The 20977-nt window shown below is 51.0% G+C and overlaps 2 protein-coding genes across 3 annotated transcripts; one reads left to right on the forward strand and one right to left on the reverse strand.

The window, feature by feature from the left end:
• Nucleotides 1-2405: 2405 nt before the first annotated feature.
• P2RX5 (purinergic receptor P2X 5) lies at nucleotides 2406-17965 on the forward strand. 2 transcript variants are annotated; one of them, XM_044249232.1, is made up of 13 exons: nucleotides 2406-2552; nucleotides 6302-6452; nucleotides 7093-7164; nucleotides 7448-7523; nucleotides 7610-7706; nucleotides 7979-8059; nucleotides 8399-8537; nucleotides 9118-9254; nucleotides 9716-9809; nucleotides 9943-10008; nucleotides 12453-12535; nucleotides 13378-13527; nucleotides 14274-17965. In XM_044249232.1, exons 1-13 carry the CDS (start codon nucleotides 2416-2418, stop codon nucleotides 14341-14343), a joined length of 1353 nt encoding a protein of 450 aa, XP_044105167.1. In that variant the 5' UTR covers nucleotides 2406-2415; the 3' UTR covers nucleotides 14344-17965. The 2 variants fall into 2 exon arrangements, with proteins under 2 accessions (XP_044105167.1, XP_044105168.1); XM_044249233.1 differs by lacking the exon at nucleotides 13378-13527.
• Nucleotides 17966-20085: 2120 nt separating this feature from the next.
• Nucleotides 20086-20945, reverse strand: EMC6 (ER membrane protein complex subunit 6). The gene is made up of 2 exons (XM_044249235.1): nucleotides 20828-20945; nucleotides 20086-20655 (listed from the first exon to the last, which is right to left on the reverse strand). The coding sequence occupies exon 2, from the start codon at nucleotides 20618-20620 to the stop codon at nucleotides 20288-20290; it is 333 nt and encodes a 110-aa protein (XP_044105170.1). The 5' UTR covers nucleotides 20621-20655; nucleotides 20828-20945; the 3' UTR covers nucleotides 20086-20287.
• Between the last annotated feature and the right edge of the window lie 32 nt (nucleotides 20946-20977).

Here is a 20977-nt window from a genome sequence, read left to right on the forward strand (position 1 = left end):
GGAGAGACCCATTGGGGCACCATCTTTTTTTTTTTTTTTTAAGATTTTTATTTATTTATTTGACAGAGAGAGATCACAAGTAGGCAGAGAGGCAGGCAGAGAGAGAGAGGAGGAAGCAGGCTCCCCGCTGAGCAGAGAGCCCGATGCGGGACTCGATCCCAGGACCCTGAGATCATGACCTGAGCCGAAAGCAGCAGCTTAACCCACTGAGCCACCCAGGCGCCCAGCATCGTGGCACCATCTTATATGCAGCTTATGCAAGGATAAGGGGCCCTGTGGGGTTGTTTTTCAGCCTCAAGCTCTTCTTCAAGCCAGATCTTGAGACCCTGAAAGGCTACTTTCCTCGTGGGCTCAGGTCGATAGAATCTTCACAGGTGTGATGTCACTCCATTGAGGCTGCCTCTCCCCTGAGTACTGGAGAGCCATGTGAAAGGAGCGCTGAGGAAGAGGCTGGTAGGAGAGTGAGGAAGTGAGGTCTGGTAACAATTCCCAAACCTTCCCCCAGGACGATACCAGCTTCTAAAATCCCCAGTCATGACTGGGACAGGACAGCAGCTCCAAATCCCTCCCTGTTTAAAAAATCGGAGCTGAGTTTGTTCACACACTTGACAAATATGTATTGAGTTAATAAATGGCAGATACAGCAGAGGACCTCAGACACAGAGGTCCAAAGACAAGGTCCCCATGCTCCAAGAGCTTATGGTCTTAGCAGCGGACACAGTCAATAAGTAAACAAGATCCTAGGCAAGAATGACAAGTGTTTTCAGGGAATAAGAAGGGGAAACGGGGGGTGCCTGCGTGGCTCAGTGGGTTAAGCATCTGCCTTCGGCTTGGGTCATGGTCCCGGGGTCCTGGGATCGAGTCCCACATCACGCTCTCTGCTCAGCGGGGAGCCTGCTTCTCCCTCTCCCTCTGCATGTCTCGCTGCTTGGGCTCTGTCTCTCTCTCAAATGAATAAATAAAATCTTTAAAAAAAAAAAAGAAGGGGAAACGGGGTAGAAAGTGACTGGGGTAGCGGACCACTTTTGGTGGGATGGTAATAAGAATACACCTTTTGAGGAAACGGTGTTTGAATTTGAAGGAAAGGTTTAAAGATCTGTGCTTCCCAAAAGACAGTTTGAGAGCAAAATACAGATCCCCAGGCCCCATCCTAGACTTAGGGAATGAAAATATCAGAGGCAGGGCACAGGGATTTGCATTCTGCCTCCAAATGATTCCCATGCACACTAAAACTGGACACCCACTGCCCTGTAGCCTTTACTTTTACAGAGAATCACCTTGGTGAACTTTTGAGATCCTTCCAAGCCTGTGGTTCAGGGAAGGGAAGGTGTGTGAAGGGCCAGCGCAGAGAGGAGCAGGACTGCTTCTGGTCAGATGGCAGGATGCAGAAACACCCAGGGCCTGCCTTTCTGTGGCTGTCGCATGTTCTAAAACTGATCTAAAACTCCATCCCAGTGCCCACTCCCTCTTAACTTCACCTGTTGTGAGGAGGGGTGTGGTCTTAGCACCCTAGACTAGGCCCATCTCTTGCTCAGGGAAGGGTTCAGACAGTTGGTTTGAACTCTCTCCAAGCATACTTTGTGATTCTGCCTGAATCTTGGCACCCCCAGCCCATCTGTCTGTTCTAGGTACCCTGTGAGTTCTTCATGCTGTGGGTGCTGGGACCTGCTTGGCAACTGACTCCCTGGGAGCGTCTGGTTTTAAGTAACAGCAGCTGCTCCCAGAGCAACACCCACTTAATCACAGAGGACACAGGAGCCATGGGTCAGGCAAGTCTTCAGACTCCCTCAGCCTGTGTGGTGAGAATCAGGGTCCCCCCAGAGAGCAGGAAAAATCAAACCCAGGGTGCCTGCCTGCAAATGCTCTTTACCCCCCTTCACTTCCTACGCCGTAAGTCCCTCTTCCCCTGGCCTCCGTTTCCCCATCTATTCAATCTATCCAACACCCACCCCAGGATTGCTTTGGGAGGAGAAAAAGCGGGGTTGCTGGAGAAGCAGCCCCTCCTACTCTCCTTTCCTCGCCCCTGCTCCTCCAGCGCCCGGTTTCTGCTTTCCGGCTGGGGGGCCTCACCGGCGGTCCTGTGCCTCAAGAATGCCCTCGTAGGCGTGTGTCATCGTCACGGGAGGAGGAAGAGGGAGAGGCGGCGGCAAGGTCGCCACCCTCCACCCCCCGGCCCCCGGCCCTCCGCGGCGTCTTCCGCAGCGTCGCCAGCAGCGGCCCGCGCCCCCGCGCGCTCCCCGCCCTGCCAGCCTCCGGCCCCGCGCGCCCGCCCCGGCGACCCTGCAGCTTGGAGCCGCGCCCCCGGGAGCCGCAGTGCCCAGGCGCCCGGGGCCGGCGCGGAGCAGGCGGCGAGAGGCGGCTCCCATGCGGCACCCGCGTGGCGGTGCGGGCGGCGGGCGCAGGTGACAAGGCGCCATGGGGCAGGCGGGCTTCAAGGGGCTGTCCCAGTCGCTGTTCGACTACAAGACCGAGAAGTATGTCATCGCCAAGAACAAGAAGGTGGGCCTGCTCTACCGGCTGCTGCAGGTCTCCATCCTGACCTACCTGGTGGTGTGAGTTCTCCGGGGGCTTTCGGGGAGGCTCTGGGCCCGGGAACTGGATGCGCGGTCCCTGTGCTTGGGAAGGGACTCTTGGGTGTAAGAGGGGCAGGTGAAGAGGGAGCCCACTGTTTACCCCACTGGCTCTGGAGGAGATAAGATGCGGGTAGGGACTTCAGCATTCCTTCATTTATGAGGCTCTCCGCGGGCTGCTCCTTCTGGCTGGAACTCTGGGGGTTGGGGGAGGGGGGCAAAGATGCAGGGGGCTGCGCTCCAGCTGTTGCCCAGAGAGCCTCCTTGGTGCGTTGGCCTGGTGCAGGCCCAGGGCACCGGGTGGGTTATTTATAATAACCGAGCTCATGTGCCAAGCTCCTGGCTGGGGCAACTCAGCAGCCTGGCATGTCCCGGCACTCGCTTCTGTCAACTCACCCCACCCCTGGCTGGCCTTTCTCGTGTCCAGCTAGGAGTCCTGCCCAGAGGCCTTCTACCCCGCAACCGGCTGAACGGGCTGTCTCCCCTTTTCCCCCCTCTCACCATGAGGGGAGGGGGCAACTCCTGGGAGTTGCTCAGCGGGGCACTGTTCTGAGCCCTCCCCCCAAAAGGGAGGGAACAGGTGGAGGGAGGAAATGGCACCTCTTTTACTGCCTTAGTGAATGCGGGTGAGTCCCTCCTATTTCCTGACGGGGGGAGGAGCAGATGGTGCTCCTGAGAGGGCCACCATGACCCCACAAGGAGGCCATGTGCCCATGGAGCTTCCTCCCTAAGGCACCCGAATGTCTCCCACCTGAGGACCTTTGTACATGCAGGTCCACAGCCAGGCACACCTTTACTCCTCTACTTGGCTAAAGCCCACTTGTCCTTAGACCCAGGTTCTTGAATCATTCTCCTGATATATTCCATAGGGATCGTTTGCTTGTCTGACTCCCATCCAGTTTGGGGATGCCACGAAGGCAGGCATAGCCTGGCATCATCTAACCACTTAGAAAGTAGGTGTGAAATGAATGAATGAATGCATGTTGTTCCTTGGGCATTTGCTGAATGTTTCTGTCCAGGCTGGGTCCAGTGTGTCCCTACTAAAATGGCTGGTTGGCACAGCCCTTTCAGGTTTCCCGGAGGACAGGAGAGTCTAGGGCCTAGGATGTAGCAGGTCTGCCCCAGAGATGAAGAGGGTGAGCACATCCTGGTTGGCACCAAAGAACCCTTACTGGCACTCAGAGGTGAAGGACAAACCCCACCTCCCACTTGCCACTCCTGCATGACCTCAGGCAGGCTACTTCCTGCCCTTCCCTGGCCTCCGTTTCCCCAACTTTTTCTAAAGGATTAACCTGGACAATATCTAACCTTAACAGTAAACGTCAACTCTAGGTTGGTTAGATCCCATTTTGAGTTCTTCCATGGCTCAGCCCTCACTGTGCTAAGCAATTTATATGTGCCATCTGATTAACAAAAAAATTTTTTTTTCTTTGTATTTTGACATTTTAGACTTACAGAAAAGTTACAGAAGTAGTGCAAACTTAAAAAAAAATCCTTCACCTAGATTCCCCAGATGTTAACATTTTACTACATTTGTGTTGTCCTTTCCCCTTTTTTTCTCCACATACACATGTTGTGTGTATATATATGCAGTTTTTGCTGTTGAAGAGTAAGTTGCAGGGGTGTCCATGTGGCTCAGCTGGTCAAGCGCCTGGCTCCTGATTTGGACTCCGGTGATGGTCAGCGGGTGTAAGATGGGATCATCAGGGCATCTGCTTCTCTCTCTCTCTCTGCCCTCACTTGCATGCTCTCTCTCTAATAAATAAGTGAATAAATAACTCTTTTTAAAGAAAGAGTAAGTTGTAGACATTATGCCACTTTACTACTAAAGACTTCAGTGCATTGTTTTTTTTTTAAGATTTTGTTTGTTTATTTGACACGTAGGCAGAGAGGCAGGCAGAGAGAGGAGGGGAAGCAGACTCCCTGCTGGGCTCAATCCCAGGACCCTGAGATCATGACCTGAGCTGAAGCAGAGGCTTTACCGACTGAGCCACCCAGGCGCCCCTTGAGTGCGTATTTCTTAAAACCAAGGAATTCTCTTACTTAGCCAAGTACACCTATGAAAATTAGATCATTAACACTGAAACAATATTATTTTCTAATCTATGGATCTCTTGTAAATTGCTCTTACATTCAGATATATTATCTGTATATACAGATAATATACATGATCTGTAATAGCAAAAAAAAAAAATTCTGAAAGCTTGCCTTGCATCCATTCATTTTGTCTTCTTAGTCTCCTTTAATCTGGAATTATACCTGAGACTGTCTTGTATTTCATGACATTGATGTTTTTTGAAAAGTAGAGGATTTTTATTTTATTGCAACTTTTTAGTTGAAGTAAAATTCACCTAACACGTAATTCGTGATTTTAACTATTTAAAATTATACGATTCAGTGGTTTTTAGGACATTCACAATGTTGTACAACTGTCAACCACTGTCTTATTTCAGAACATTTCCAACACCCCAAAAAGGAACCCACATCTATTAGCAGTCAGTAAGAATTTCCCCTTACCCCCAGCCCCTGGCAACCACCAATGTACTTTCTATTTCTATAGATTTACCTCTTCTGGACATTTTATATAAATCAAATCATATGACATGTGGTCTTTTTTTGGTCTGGCTTCTTCACTTAACATAGTGTTTTCCATGTTTATCCATGTGATAGCATGAATTAGTACTTCATTCCATTTATAGCTAAAAAAATACCCACATTTTGTTTGGCCTGTTTCTACTTTTTGACTCTCACGAATAACATTATGAAGGACATTCATGTGCAAGTTTGGGTGTGGATATATGTTTTCAGTTCTCTTGGATATATATTTTTGTCAGTAAGTTGCTGGGTCAACTACCAAGCTGTTTTCCACAGCAGCTGCAACCAGCTGTCAGCGAGTCCCAATTTCTCTGCATCCTCACCAACACTTGTTATTTTCCTTTTTTTTTTTTTAATTACAGCTATCTTATTTGGTGTAAAGTAGTATCTCATTGTGGTTCTGATTTTTCATTTTCTTGATGACTAACGACGTTGAGCATCTTGTCATGGGTTTATTGGCTATCTCTAGCTCTTCTGTGAAGAAATGTCTACTCAAATCCTTGGCTCATTTTAAAATTGGGTTCTTGGTCTTTTTCATGGCTGAGTTGTAAGAGTTCTTGATATATTCTGGTTACTAGATCTTGACTCTATGATTTGCAAATATTTTCTCCCATTCTGTGCGTTATCTTTTCACTTTCTTGATAGTGTCCTTTGATGTACAAAAGTTTTTAATTTGGATGAAGCTCCACTTATCTATTTTTTCCTTTATTGTGTGTGTTTTGGTTGTCAAAGAATGTAGGATTTGTACTCTCATTTTGTAGAATGCCCCTTAGTTTGAATTTGTCAGTCTCTCAGTGAACAGTTTCAGGTTATGTATCATCTTCTTTAACTGGAGGGAGGCACTGTTACCCTGTGTTAACTCCCAGAATTCATTGGCTCTCCTGAGGTCACATCACCACTGCACAGATGAGCAGGTTTTAGCCCAGGCTTCACCATCTTCAGGGCCTCAGCCCCTGAGAGTAGCCATCTCCCTTTTCTGGGATTGCTTGCCACCTCTGCTGCTTGCAGAACCAGCTTTAAGGCAGCAGTGGAAATGTGCCCCCTGCCCAGGAGCTGGTGGGAAAGGTGAAGCCCCTGCGGAAAATTCCGAGGACAGCAATGAGGCTGATGTCCACCTGTTGACCCTTTCCCTACAGTTGGGTGTTCCTGGTGAAGAAGGGTTACCAAGACACTGACACTTCCCTGCAGAGCAGCATTGTCACCAAAGTTAAGGGTGTGACCTTCACCAACACATCTGAGCTTGGGGAGCGGCTTTGGGATGTTGCTGACTACGTCATCCCACCCCAGGTCTGAGTCCCATGCAGCACTGGGGCCTGGGCTGGCAGGGCCTGGCTCGGGGTGGGTCACATAGGAGCGTGCTCAGCTATCTAGGGACTCCCTAGGCCCAGGGTAGCTGCCAGGGTTTGGGCAGCGACCCTGCCCAGCTCCTTCCCCCCGATGCCGACCCCTGTCCTCCCTGACTGTGTCTATGGGACCACTCCCTTCCCAATAAACCTGAGCCCGTAGAAACCAAATGAGGCCCCAAGAACGCTCAGTGTGAGTCAGGTGGCCTGGCAACAGAGAACCGCTTCCTTGTATTAGCCACTGACTGCCCTTGGGAATGGCTCCCTGGCCTTTTCCCAATCGGCCTGGGCCAGGGCCTTGGCCACCCTGCCTGGGCCTCTTCTCCCAGATCTGGGCTTGGATCCCAGGGACTGAGCTCAGCATAGGAATTCATGGAGGGGACAGTTTGGAATTGTGGGCCTGAAAGGGACCTATCCAAGGATGTCCACTCAGAGACTTCAAAGTCAGTGGGCAAAATCTGCTGATTTTGTGGCCCCATTGTCCTCAACACCTATGCAGATACCCAACCCCTGCCAGGAAGCCTGGGAACGAGGGTCCCCAAGAGGGAAGGAGGATGTCCCTCAACTCCTTTTTGGTTCCTCAGGGAGAGAACGTCTTCTTCGTAGTCACCAACTTGATTGTGACTCCCAACCAGCGGCAGGAAACCTGTGCTGAGGTTTGATGGGGTGCAGAAAGCTGGGGAGGGGGTAGGAGAGCTTCCAGCAGTGGTTGGGGTCCACCCATCTCCTGAAGCAGAGGTTTCTATCTCCTCCAAATGCCCCAGGGGATATGTGTGCCAGAGTATGTACCTGCATTGCTTGGGGGAAAAGCAGGTTCTCAAAGGGTGTGTAGCCCCACTCAGGGGAAGAACCCCTGTCCTAATTCCTGGGGTGGGACCTGGTTCTGAACTGGGGCCTCTTCAGGGAAACCTCTCCACCCAGTTGTCCTCTTTCTGGCAGAGTGAAAGCATTCCAGATGCCTGGTGCTACGCAGACAGTGATTGTCCTCCTGGGGAGCCTGTTGTGGCTGGAAATGGTGAGGCCTGGAATAGCTAGGTCTGGGAGCAAAGTGGGGAACGGAGCCAGGAGGCTTCGAGCATTGTCTCTGTCCCAATCCTGCAGGAGTGAAGACTGGACGCTGCCTGCGGGTGGGGAACATGCAAAGGGGCACCTGTGAGATCTTCGCCTGGTGCCCAGTGGAGACGAAGCCCAGGCCAGTGTGAGTGGCTCTAGCCTCGGGACCCTGAAGAGCATCTGGGCAGGGACTGGTTCTCAGCCTGGTGGTGGAGACACGTCTACTCTGGATCCCCTTTCTGAGGACACCCGATAAAGCCCCAGGTCCAAGGCAACATGATCAAATTAATGGCCTTTGGCAAAGGCTCCAGGGGACCCAGGGGGCAGGCAGGCCTCGGCCCTGACACAGACCTGGGGGATGTACAGAGGGAACAGGGGCAGGGCCTCCTGGACAGGCTGACCTGGCTTGGTTTTCAGGAAGCCACTCCTGGGCAAGGCTGAAGACTTCACCGTTTATATAAAGAACTTCATCCGTTTCCCCAAGTTCAACTTCTCCAAGTACGTGGGACTTGGTTACTGGGGATCTGGGGCCTGCCTCCTTGTCACTGTACATGGGGCCGTGTGCCTGGTGTATGGGTGTATGTGACATTCCTGTGTGGGTGAACCACTGAGTGATGCTGGAGCACCCCTTCCCCTTGTTGTGGGAATGGGGTTCTGTCCTTGAGTGCAGAAGTTTTTTGGGGGGGGGCTACTGAGAGGGTAGTAGTCAGGATTTGAGGCTAAAATCAGGGACTCAACCTGGGCCAGGGAAAGGCCCAGTGATGCCTGGGCCAGGCTGTCTCTGGCCTCGGAATGGCCCATTTCAGCCTCATGTCACTATATGTTCATGGCCTCCAGGACCAATGTGCTGGACACCAAGGACAGAGCCTTCCTGAAGTCCTGTCAGTTTGGCCCCAAGAACCCCTACTGCCCCATCTTCCGACTGGGGTCTGTGGTCAGCTGGACGGGGAGCAACTTCCAGGAGATAGCCCTGCAGGTAGGTGCTGTGCACCGAGGGAGCTGTGTCTGGGGGGCCCGGGGGCCCAAGAGCTCTGGGTCTGGGCTCTGTCACAAAGACGGAGACTCCTGGAGTGGGATGGACAAAGTCCATCAGAATTAGTCTTCAGACTAATTCTTCAGAAGACTAAGTCTTCAGAATTGTCTTCAGAATTAGTAGGACACACAGCCTGGCAGAACTCAGGCACTCAGTGGCAGGCACACTGAGCACCTGCTGTTTGGTTCTCAGTCCTTGGGGCATCCGTGGAAACTGAGCCAGAAGAAGCCTCACTTGGCACTCCTGGCTCTTGGGTGCCCATTGTAGGTTCTCACTCATGGAAGCACGAGACAGGAGAGATCTGGGGTTGGGTACTCTAGGCAGTGTGCTTTTCTCGGCCGCTCCAAAAGTGGGGCTAGGACCCTGGAACTTCCACCTTCTTCCTGGAAGGACGCTCCAGTGGGCCTGACCCTTGGCCCGAGTACTTTCCCGGTCTTGTCCAGCTCCCTGTGAGGAGCTGGTCGGTGTCTTCTGTCCGCTTCCATAAAGTTCTGTGCACTGATTCTTGTCTCTTCTTTGTTAGGGTGGTGTGATAGGAATTCAGATTGAATGGGACTGTGATCTTGATAAAGCGCCTTCTGAGTGCAACCCTCACTATTCTTTTAGCCGTCTGGACAACAAATTTTCAGAAAACTCAATCTCCTCCGGGTACAACTTCAGGTAAGTGGGGCAGAATTGTTGTCTTGTTACCCTGTTCACATTTTGTCCTCTTCTGGATGTCAGCACTCTGACACCCCTTACTGGGCATGGGTATTTGAGTGGGAAGTAGAGGGAGAAAGAGCTGAGGCGAGATGAGGGATAGCAGGTAGGGGCATCAGTGGGAGAGGAGAGAAGTTTCTGTCCCCCTCTGGGCTCACTGGGAAGCTGAGGTTTGGCTTCTTAGCTGGGTCACCTTCCTCAGTGCTTTGGTGGCCCTGGGTTGGCCCAGCATTTAATGGGAAAGCCCTTGCCTCTTAGAGAATGTCTGTAAGGATTTCAAGTGTCTGGATGAATCTTTACCACAGTTTTAGCACGAGGATCCATAACCTCCCCCATGGCTGCTAAGAGCAGGGGCTTGGGGGTGCTTATAAATCTCCAAAGCAGCCAAGTACGCATTGCCAAGCAGGGAAGGTCTCCGCTAGGTTCGCCAAATATTACCGAGATGGAGCTGGAGTGGAGTTCCGCACGCTGATGAAAGCCTATGGGATCCGCTTTGATGTGATGGTCAATGGCAAGGTGTGTGCGGTGATCTCCCATCCTGAGGCTGGGCAGGTCTGGAGTGGGGCATGCTGGAGTCCCTAGGGAGCCTACTGTCTCCCCTCCATGCCCCCGCCCCATGTTCAGCCTGCTTTGTTTCTCTGTGCTCCAGGCAGGGAAGTTCAGCATCATCCCCACGATCATCAACATTGGCTCCGGGGTGGCGCTCATGGGTGCTGTGAGTACTCCCCCTCTTCACCTAAACCCTCTGAGCACTGGCCGGGGAGGGGGGAAGCTGCTCGAGAGGTGCCGGGATGCAGGTCAGGCTTTCTGGGACCCGACACCTGCCAGCAGCCCCCAGGTGGCAGTGACTGCCGGGAGTTTCTACTTCGAGAGCTAGAGAAGCACCTGCCTGTGGCTCGAGCTCAGGGCGGGGCTGGGCTCCTCTGGGATCCTGGGCCAGTCCCTGAACTTCCGAAGCCTCATCTCCACTGCTGCTAAAAAGAGGCAGGACCCAGCTATATACAGGGCTTCTCAGCTGTGGCCTTGCTGACATTTTGGGCCAGATAATTCTTTTTTGTGGAGGGCCCTCTGTGCACTGGAGGATGGTTAACAACATTGCACTAGGTACCTCTACTCGCTAGATGCCAGCAGTGCTTTCTTCCCCAGTTGGGACAACCAAAAACGTCTCCAGAAATTGCTTGCCTCTTGGGGAGCAAAATCCCCCCCCCACCCCGTTGAACATCACAGGACTGAAAGGGGAGCAGCAGGGAAGTCAGGCTGTAGTCCTTCCTCAGATCCGTTCCTTCAGCCAGGCCCCAGAGGGGCTCACAGGAGAGGAAGCAGTGGCTGGGGAGTAGGCAAAGGTTTCCTCCGAATCTCTTGTCATGTCCCCATGTTGTTCTGGAAGTTTTTTTAAAAGACATGGGAGCTGTCCGTGAGTGACTCATGCCCATCCCAGCTCCAAGCTCCTTGCCAGCGTTTCTGCAGCCTCGTCCTGTCTGCCCTCTCTGCCCTGTTAGAGGCTTCGGGCAGGACTGAGGATGGACTTTTTATTAAGACTGGGGAACTGTGTAACGGTATCAACGAGTAACAGTCTTCAACGAGGCCATTCTCCTGAGATGTGGTCGATGAAAGTGAGCCCCAAATGATTCCTCCTGACTGCAAAGAGCCACTGTTGGGAGTCTTGCGTGTTTGCTTATGTGACTTTCTTAAGCCGGGCCACTGTCAGTGATTACTTCCCTATGTTGTGGGTAAGTCAGAACACAAGGGCATGGGGTACGTACCTGTGAAATAAAGGTAACAGGGAAAGGGGGGTGCCTGGGTGGCTCAGTGGGTTAAAGCCTCTGCCTTCAGCTCAGGGATCAAGCCCCTCATCCGGCTCTCTGCTCAGTGGGGAGCCTGCTTCCTTCCCTCTCTGCCTGCCTCTCTGCCTATTTGTGATCTCTGTGAAATAAATAAATAAAATCTTAAAAAAAAAGAAAAGGTAACAGGAAAAGGGGGATAGATGCCAGGTCAGGTGGAAAAGTGTTCTTTGTGGAACAAGTGATAACATTTTCGACATCTCGGTGGGGCAGGGTTGGGGGAGAGTCACGCAGTACCCAGAGTCAGAGGCCCGGGTTCACCTGTGAGCCCATCTCTCAGCCCCCAATCCCCCTCACCCTCTTCTCAGCCCTGCAGAACACACACACCCCTTCCCCTGGGGGCTGTTGGGGGAGTGGCCCTCTGTGGCATTTACACCATGCACTCTGCTCCGAGGCCCCTGTGAACAGTGTGGGTGTGTTCCCGCTGAATGAGCTCTGTCCTCTTCCATCTTTCCTTGACCACCCCTGTTGGCCTTGCTCTTCAGATCCCCTCTGACCCATCTCTCACAGTGAGAGATGGGTACCGAAGGGACCAACCTAAATTTCTAAAATGCCACAATTCTGACTGCTTTGAGCCCCTGTTCAAGGCTCTTTATTTGTCTTCCCCTAAGGGATTAGGACCAAAGTTTCAAAGGCATTGTAAGAAAATTGACCAGCTCTTCCCCATCCCACCTCTCCAGAAGTGTCTCTCACTTTTGCAACAGGCCCTGTGGAATTGCCTTTGCTACCTGTACAGTGCCCTTCCTGGGTGGGCTTTTTTTTTTCTTTTTCCTTTTTTCTTTTTCTCTTTTCCTTCTTTCTTTCTTTTTTCTTTTTTTGCCTTGTATAAACTCCATTCAACCCTCAAGATTCAGCCCAGATAACCGTCCCCAGGCTGAGTAAAGTCCTGTCTTCTGCTTCCTTGTTCGGGTCCTTATCATAGGCTTTGTCACTGTCATCATTTACATACTTGTCTCCTGCACCCAAGGGACGGTCCCCACAGGGTCTCATTGTCTTAATCCTCCTGCATTCCAGCGCAGCGCCAGTCTCCTGGTGACTGCCCAGCAGACGTTCACTGAAGACATGACTGAATGGGGTCAGGGCAGTGCAGGGGGTGCTTGCCCTGATAGAACAGGCCTACGCTCTACCATGGACCGGCTTTGTGGCCTTTGACAAAGGTGCCTCTTGCTAAGCCCTTGTTTCCTCATCTGTTAACTGGGGACAATGATGTCTCTTAGGGGTTGGTGCAAGATCAGATGGGATGTACTATGTGTCATGTGCAGGGCACTTTCTGGAAGTCTAGGATTCTGAGTCAGGAACCTCAACTCTTTTGCTGCAGGGAGCTTTCTTCTGTGACCTGGTACTTATCTACTTCATCAAGAAGAGCCATTTTTACCGGGACAAGAAGTACGAGGAAGTGAGGTCAGTGACGCTTCCTCCCCAGCAGTGTGAGGGGACCCTTGTGGAGCCCCCTTGACCAGCCTCCCCCTCCCCAGCCTAGAGACTTTACACTGGTTGGATGGTGGCACTTGGGGTGTGGAGGGAGGCAGGGCTGAACTTCTGGGAGGGAGCTCCCTTGGAAGGGCTGCAGAAGGTGGGATGTTTTGAGAACATGCTTTCCAGAACCTGGCTGCCTGCGAGTGGCTAGTAGGAAACAAACAGGCCATGGGCAAGTCATCTGCCACTGTCTACCATGTGGTTTCAGACAAGTCCCAGCCTTTCTTGGGCCTCAGGTTCTCTCTCTGTGAGCCTTCTAGCACTTAAATTTTAGTATTCTTGGACATGGTTGTCCTGGTGGGCAGGGATTAAGGGAAGCTGGAGTGGTAAGGGAAGAAAAAGATGGATTTCATGTTTTGTACTGTGGAGTTCTATTTCCAGGCTCTCTGGGGCCCCGAACTTGGTGGTGTGTATTCATAGCTGCAGAACATAGTATAAGTGGGAAATTCTGATGTCTTTGGGAAGATTGGAAGGAGAAAGGGACTCTGGCCCAGCCATTCTGGAGGAGTTGGGATCAAAAGGGGAATTGCAGATTATGGGCTCCAGATAGGCACCTGGGCACCCCCTGTACCTCACCACATGTCATTCCCCAGACTGAACCAGCCCTGAGTCAGGCTGAGCCCTTGGCCCTGACCCTGACAGAACCCTCAAAGCTCTGCCACCACCCACCCCCACCCCACTGCTGTGAGCTTCTGGAGGAAGAGGGGTGCCTCCCAAACCCCGCTGGGCTGTGCAGGCCAGGTTTAACTGGGTCCTGTCCCGCCCAGAATCCTACGGGTCCCCCCGGGGCTTGCAGAGTCCTCGCAGCAGGGCGGGACCCCAAAGGCAGAGGAGGCCGAGCAGCCTGAGGTGCACCACGGAGGCGGCAGCCAGAAGGGGAATGGCTGCCCATGCCAGCAGCTCCTTGAGCCCGTCAGGTGAGGGGCTGTGGGGCAGAGGCCCCAGGAATGAGCCTTGCAGAGTTGGCTGGGCCCTCTCCTCTGCTCCCTGCTCCCAGGAGAGCCCATCCACGCTGGACTTTGTGGGGAGGTGGTGCTTTAGCTCTTCCATTTTGCCCGTTATTTCCTCCATGCCCTTAAGTCCCCACAGAGCAGCCTGCTTGCTGTGCTCTCCCAGCATTAGGATCATAGCAGTACCACTGTCTACTCGGCTCACTCTGCCTGCCACTTCTCTGAGCTCTTCGTATGTATGAACTCGTTTCAGCAATTTAGGGAGGTGGACACCTATAGTCCCTATTCTCCTAATGAGGAAATGGAAGCAAGAAAGGTTAAGTAACTTGCTCAAGTCACAAAGCTGATAAATGGCAGAGCTGGGATTTGAAACGGCCAGTACATCTCTAGAATCCAGTTCTTCTCCATCAGGTCTTTCTGCCTTATCAAGCCCTCCATTCCCCTGCTCCTCATCAGATGCCTTCCTTGCCTGTCGCTATGGGAGGCTCTGGGTGCCCCCCACGTACCAGCATGGTGGCTGCTGCTCATTTTGCCGGTACAGCTCCGGAGACTCTGAGCACCTGTGCGTGTCTGGGCGGTGGCCAGGGACTCGCTCTGTCTGCTGGGCTGTCCATGAGAGGCTGCTGTGGGTGGGGTCTGCCTTTAGGGTGGCCGTCTCCATTCACAGGGTCCCCAATTGTCCTCTGTGTGCCCCCTCACCCATCCACACACAGGTCTGGCCACCTGGGAAATGGAAAGGTCAATGCGGAGCAGCTACAGAACCTGCAGACAGTGGAGGCCTAGCCAGAGGTATCCGCTGAGAGCAGATTTGCTGAAGATGTTGGGCCCAAGGCACCTGCAGCCCTGAACTGAAAATTGTCTTTGTGTCTGCATGGGACAGGTGCTTCCAGGCACGGCCATCTCTTCTGCTCTTTGGGATCTTGCTATGGAGCTTTTTGTTATGTGTGTTGGGTGTGTGGCAGGGGTGAGGCAGCCTCCTAGTGGCCAGAGTGCCTCAGATCTACAAAAGGAGGCCTGGAAGAAGCAAGTGGGGGAAGGTCAGGGGCCTGGGTGGTACTAGAGTTCTTTTATTTTTCTGAAATGAAAAATGTTCATGCATTTATTCATGCATTTGTCTGATACATATTATTTGCTCTGGGCTGTGCCCTATCCAAGAGATGCTTAAATGAGATGCTGACCTGGCCCTCAGGGAGGGGAGCACACATGTAATTCCCTCCAGAGCCAGCAGACCTCACAGCCAGTCTCAGCCACCCTGGCCTTCCTCCAGCCTCTGGTTCAGACTTTCACAAACCCCTGTTGAGAATGGTGGCTCCTTGGAGAAAGACTCTGGCTAACATCCAAGGGGACATTTGGCCTTGCCCTCAGGGAAAAAATTTAAAGGTGGCCAAGGAGGCAACCAGGAAAGGACTGGACGTGTGTAAGGAGGCAACTGGCCCTTGGGGGAGAGGCAGCCTCTGAGGGTTTCCAGCTAAGGTGAGGAAGCAGAGGCAGGGAGGCCTCTGCTCCACTCTATCCACCCAGTCTCTGGAAGCTTTGGGCATTGTGTCTCACCCAAATAGGAAAGCATCTGTCTGTCTCTTGCAGTTCTGTGCAGCTGGGTGTCCCGACCTAGCCTCCCTCCGTTTCTCCTCCAAGGCTGGGTCTGAAGGGGTAAGGAGATACAATAGGTGGAGCTCACTTGGCCCGGAAGCAACTGTTAATAGGGCGGCCCTAACCCCTCACCCCAGCCTCTCCTTCCCCATCCTGCTCCATCCCATCTCCACCCTGCAGACCCAAGCTGCTTCCCTCCTAGTGGCTGTAAAGCCTCACTACTTCAAGTGTGGCCTGTAGACCAGCATCAGCCTCCCCTGGGAGGTTGTTGGAGATGGCAGTTGCTGGCCCCTCCCTTGTCCTCCATCAGAACCTGTGTTTCAGCAAGATTCCTAGGTGATTCGTGTGAACATTTTTGGTTGAGAGCACTGGTTAAAGAGATATGCCAAGACCGGGTCCAAGGCAGGAAAAGGCTGGCTTTGACAGGTGCTGCCTATTTCTAGGTCAGACTGATACACGTTGTACTTGGAGAGCAATAGAATTCCACCCCACCCCAGGAAAGTGGCAAGCTCCGTGTATTTCAATTAAAATATTTTGACTAGATAATACTTACATGATTCAAAAACTAAAAGGTACAAAAGATTATAGAGAATGAAAAGCTTCCCTCCCACGAGGCGACCTGTGTTACCCATTCCAAGACGCTCTCCTGTTTTGTGGAGTATCTACTCAGTGGTTCCTTGTGCCCTCACACAGGAAATGAACTTTGCCTGATGCTTGCAAGATCAGACCAAGTCTCCTCTGTCAGAAAGGGACATGATGGAGGACACTTTAAGTACTGGGCTGGGGAGTCTGCTAGCTCATTTCTCCCTCTTCCAGTATCTGAGGAGTCCCTGTGTAAACCCCAAGGGAGAGACCCAGAACTCATCGCTCACTGTTGTGTGATGGCCCAGGAGCAAAGGCCTATGGTGCTGCCTCTGGCCAGGCAAGCTCCGGGGCTTTGTTTGCACAGTTACCCGGACGGATGCTAGGCAGTGTCCTCTTTGGAAGTGCTCTCTCTGGGCCTCCCTCAAGTCACCAGGGTTTGGTTTTTCCCTGCACACAGAGGAGGACGGAAGCATCCTTCCACTGCGGGCCTTTGGAGAAGATCAGAGGGACCTGCAAGAAGGCTGTGCCCCTGGGGCAAAGAAGCATGGTCCCCCAAATAGCTCCGTTCTCTACAAGGAGCAAGCAGGTCCCTCGTTCTGGGCTGGTAACCTGTCAACAAGCCCCTTGCTCTCTGAATCGAAAGTGAATAATCCGGGTGATCCACTATGGTGTTCAATTCCTAAGGCAAACCCTAGGATTTGATAATCTAGCATGTTACTTTTAGGTTTGGGAGGAAGTAAAAAGGCAGGCATCATGGCTGCTTAGGAGTTAATCTAGTTTCTTTGAACCTATTGTTAGAATTGCTTTGGAGCAGCCACATAACTTGGCTGTACTATTTGTCTTACATGGAAGGAAGTGGCTCCCTACAGTATTCATTCAATTAGTAAATATTTATTGGGTACCTGTTGACAGGTGTGGGACTAAATCTGAAAACACAGTTGTGAGAAACACTAAAACCGTCCCTGAACAAGTGCTTACAGTCTGGGAGGAAGTGAGCCTTCATCAGTGGTCATGCCAGTGATCACAAACTGAATTTTCAGTAAGCGATAGCCAGAGGTTTCCCCAAGGATCGTACATATAAGCTGAAAAATGAAAGCAGTCTAACTAGGTGATGGGGAAGCATTCCAGATAAGGGAACCACACGTGTATGAACACCTCGATATGAAAAGGAGTAACTGAGGAACTGGATGGAGACAGTGTGACTGAATCTGGTTTTATGAGGCTATCTTAACATTTTCTGACTGATTTTAAGGGTCGCCCCATTAAACTTCACTGTCACAGAGGACTTAGCTTCCAGTCCAGCCAAGCTTTCCAGGTGACCTCCCCTACACTTCATGGGTTCTGTGGTCGGAAAAGCCAGTGATCCCATTCCAGCTTCTGGTTGGTGTTGCACACTGCATTTCCTTGCTTTTGCACAGCAACCCCCCCCGCCCCTTTTTATGTAATCTTGGTACATGAGTGGAAAGTTCATGAATCTTACAGAAACTGGCTTTGAAATGGGAAGTGAAGTGGGAACCCAAGCCCCACTGGGAAAGCCCCTTTCCTTCAGGGCATCAGTTGCTCTTAGGAAGATGAGCATGCCAACCTCTCCAGAGCTCCCTTCCATGCTGACATTACAGGCTCACCCAAACCATCTATTCTACCTTCAGGCCCTGGCCTAAAGCCATCAACCTGGTATTTTCCTAATGATTAATGTCATGCCTTGGGAGTGTCATCCTGCTGGCCAATGGGATTTGTAAATTGGGTGCTGGTCAAGGGGACCAGCCATTAGAGTGTAATGTCCTCTACTCCTGATATAGGGGTCACTAGGACTGACCAGTCATGGCTGCCTTTTTGCTCCCACCACCCCATCAGTTCTTCCTTTCTCAGAGCTGTAAAGGGGAACATGACTTCCTCCAGGAATCAGAGCACCCCAGCTAAAGACTACAGTGTCCTGCAGAGTCCCTAGATCATCCACTTGGAATGGCATCTTGCATGTCTGAAAAAGAGTTCTACTTGATTGTGATCCACCCTCCCCCACCCAAGTAATGCAGCTTTCCTCAAAGCACTCTCCAGTGTACCCTAGAGTACTGTCTGTTCAAAAGGCGCACCTTCTGGCTGTTTGTTTTCCCATAGGCCAGTGCACAGAATTAAAGGAGGAACGATGGCAACCATTGTCTGGGACCTGCCCGGTAAATGTATTCTGATATTTTTATTTGGTTATAAAACAATAAAAGGTTTTAACTTTAAATGTATCTTGATTTTTTCCCCTTTCATATCTTTTTGGTCACTGTAATTTAGAAGAAAATTTAAGGAGAAAGTGACACCAAGAGGCAGACACTGGAACAATCAGTGAGCAACAGATTATGTCCCTATTACTTGCAAAGAAATTCAAATGGAAGGAAGAAAACTCTTTCAATGAGCAAACATTAAAAGGCTAGGAAGGGACCATAAAACTGGTACTTTTTCATTCAATGAGTGTAATTTGATAAAACTCTGGAAAGCATTTGTAATCAAGCTTTTAATCTTGTTTTAGTTTATTAAGTTCCTCAAAATGATATAAAGACATTCTCTGCAATAGTTTTTTTATAATAGTGAACATTTCAAATAACTTTACTGCCTAGTGATAGAGAAATGGTTAAATCAGTTTATTCCACACTGCCCCCTGCCCCCCACCGCACCAACCTCCCAATCCAGTAGGACTGCCTCTTTACTCCACATCAGGAATAAACTTTCCCTTTCCATGCAGAGAAAAGCCCTGAGAGGACAGGGAGGTTGAGAAGGGTGAGTATGTGTGTGAGTCTCTTCAGTGGTGTTCTGAGATAGGGTTCAGAGGTCATTGAGTGAGGGAGGCAAAGCTGTGGCCTCATCTGTTTCTTTCCTTCGTGTGCAAGGATGTGGTCCAGAACCCCGAAGGATTCATGAGGCCTGGGTCCCAGATCAATTTCTGTTATTGGCCATGGGACACACAACTGTCTATAAAAGGGGACTTGGATTCAAGTCCAGATATTCTTCTGATTCTTTTGAAAAAATCCAAATGTGATCACATCATTTCTGGCTAAAACTTCCAAAGGCTTCCTCCAATTGCTCTAAGGATCAAGGCCAAAATCTCCACTGTAGCCTTCCATGATCTGGTCCAAGTCCTGGTCCTGGCCTCTTAACTCTCCAGATACAGGCCAAACTCCTTCCTGCCCAGTGGTCCTCACATGTGTGCTTTCTTGTGAAAGTAGCCTCTTTTTCATACTATTATTCAACTTTGAGGTCTCAAATATAATTTCCTCAAAGAAGACTTTTTTAAAAAGATTTATATATTTTGAGAGAGAGAGAGAGAGAGACAGACAGACAGCATGAGCGCATGTGCAAGGGAGGGGAGCAGGGAGAGGAGAGAAGCAGACTTCCTGTCGAGCTCCTAGCCTGAATGTCCATCCAGCGACCCCTGAGATCATGACCTGAGCCAAATCAAGAGTCAGACACTTAACAGACTGAGCCACCCAGGCACCCCTCAAAGACTTTATTGATCCCCACTCCCCAACCTGGGCTCAGTTTGGGACAATGTTCTGTCTTCCCAGCTTACCCTAATTTAAATATTTGTGAAATTAGGTAACACTGGTCTTCCCAGTTAGACTACAAATTCCACAAGCAACAAGTTGACTACTGTAACTGTAATACAATACGCATTTCTCAAATGTCTGTACTTTATTCTAGGATACTCCCGACAAGAAGAGATCACGGGTTAGCATATAGACAGAAGCATTACACTACAGTCTAAACATGCCCAAAGTTTAGCTTAAATGTCTTCTATTTAATCTCCATTAGACATATTCTAGAAAAGAGCTTGACCGTATTTAAAATGGAAATAACAGTTAACTGTAACTAGATGAAATGGAACTGTAATTCATAGCTGAAAGCAGCGGTTACTGAGAAGGACAGCTTGGATCTGAAAAGGTACACTCAGCAAGGACAGCAAGAGCAATGAAAAGGCCTGTATTTCAAACTTGGGTCTCTTTCTAGCTGTGCCTCTTACGGCAGAGGTATAGTTAACCTGGGCCTCTAATTCATTAATGAGGGATAATAATTATATCTACCCCATAGGATATTGCTAGAATTAAATGAGATAATGGGAGTAAAAGGTACAAGGCACAATGCTTGGCATATAAGAAACGCTTAATATTAACTGTTACTAGTTCTTGGGATGTTAACAGTAACTTCTCTTTCCCTGGGCCACAGTGGCCCTCTCTGGATGTCCTATGTGTAAATGCGAGGAAATTACAGAAGGCTAAGACCCAGCCCAACCTCTCTAGGAGTCAAAACTCAGCCTTCTGCACCCACGGCAGACATGGGGTATGAGTTAAGCGAGGAAAATACTCCACGGAGTGTCTCACGCTTCATTTAATCTGAAGAATATTACAGGCTCTTCGTCTTCAGATATAAATTATAACGTTACAGAACAAGCAGCGAATTCAACAACTTAAAAACTAAGTTTACACGGTGTTAATTTCTGGCGACAGTCCTCCCAATCTGTGTGTGTGTGTGTGTGTGTGGTTTTTTTTTAAAAAGTCATCCCTGCCCCCATTCAGTAGACGTGCACCATGCCATAGAGGAACGTCCAGAACAGGACGTAGGTGAAGAGGCCTCCGATGAGACCTCCTGTAAAGAGGGGTCTTCGTGATTTAAAGTATTTGTTCCACCTCCTTCCCGCTTTGAGAATTAAGAGCAGGGAGAGCAGGATGGAGGCAAGCAAGTAGAAGATGAAGCCGTAGAGGCCGGTGAGGCCGAGGATGCCGGCCGTGGCCCCCGACAGCGCTGACACTGAGGTCCGGCAGTAATCCAGGACGGCGGCGTTGCCTCGCACAGCTGCCTCGCTGATGAACGGCGGCCCTTCTCGCTTGGCCACCACAGCGGCCATCGCATTCGCCGGGCTCAGCCTGTTTTTTCGCGGAGCTGCGGAGGAAACCAAGTTACAAGTGAACCCCCAGAGCCTGGCGAGTTACGTTCACGGCGCCCCTCCCCCCGGGACTGCCAAGACCTCACACAACTCCTGGATCTCGGACCTTCAAAAGACCCAGAGAAGATTTGAGGGCTCGGGCCGGCCCACCCAGGCTCACCCAGTTACCTGCAACACGACGGCGGACACAGACACTTGGCGTTCCTTCAGACGGCCAGCGGCAGAGAGTCGGTCAGCGCCATCTTGCGCTGGAGGTTGCTGGGAGGATCTACGCTGCGCATGCGCCAAAGCCTCGCTCTCGCCCCCTGACGCGTACGC

The sequence above is a fragment of the Neovison vison genome, chromosome 5, assembly GCF_020171115.1.
Source record: "Neovison vison isolate M4711 chromosome 5, ASM_NN_V1, whole genome shotgun sequence".
In the NCBI taxonomy this organism is placed as follows: Eukaryota; Metazoa; Chordata; class Mammalia; order Carnivora; family Mustelidae; genus Neogale; species Neogale vison.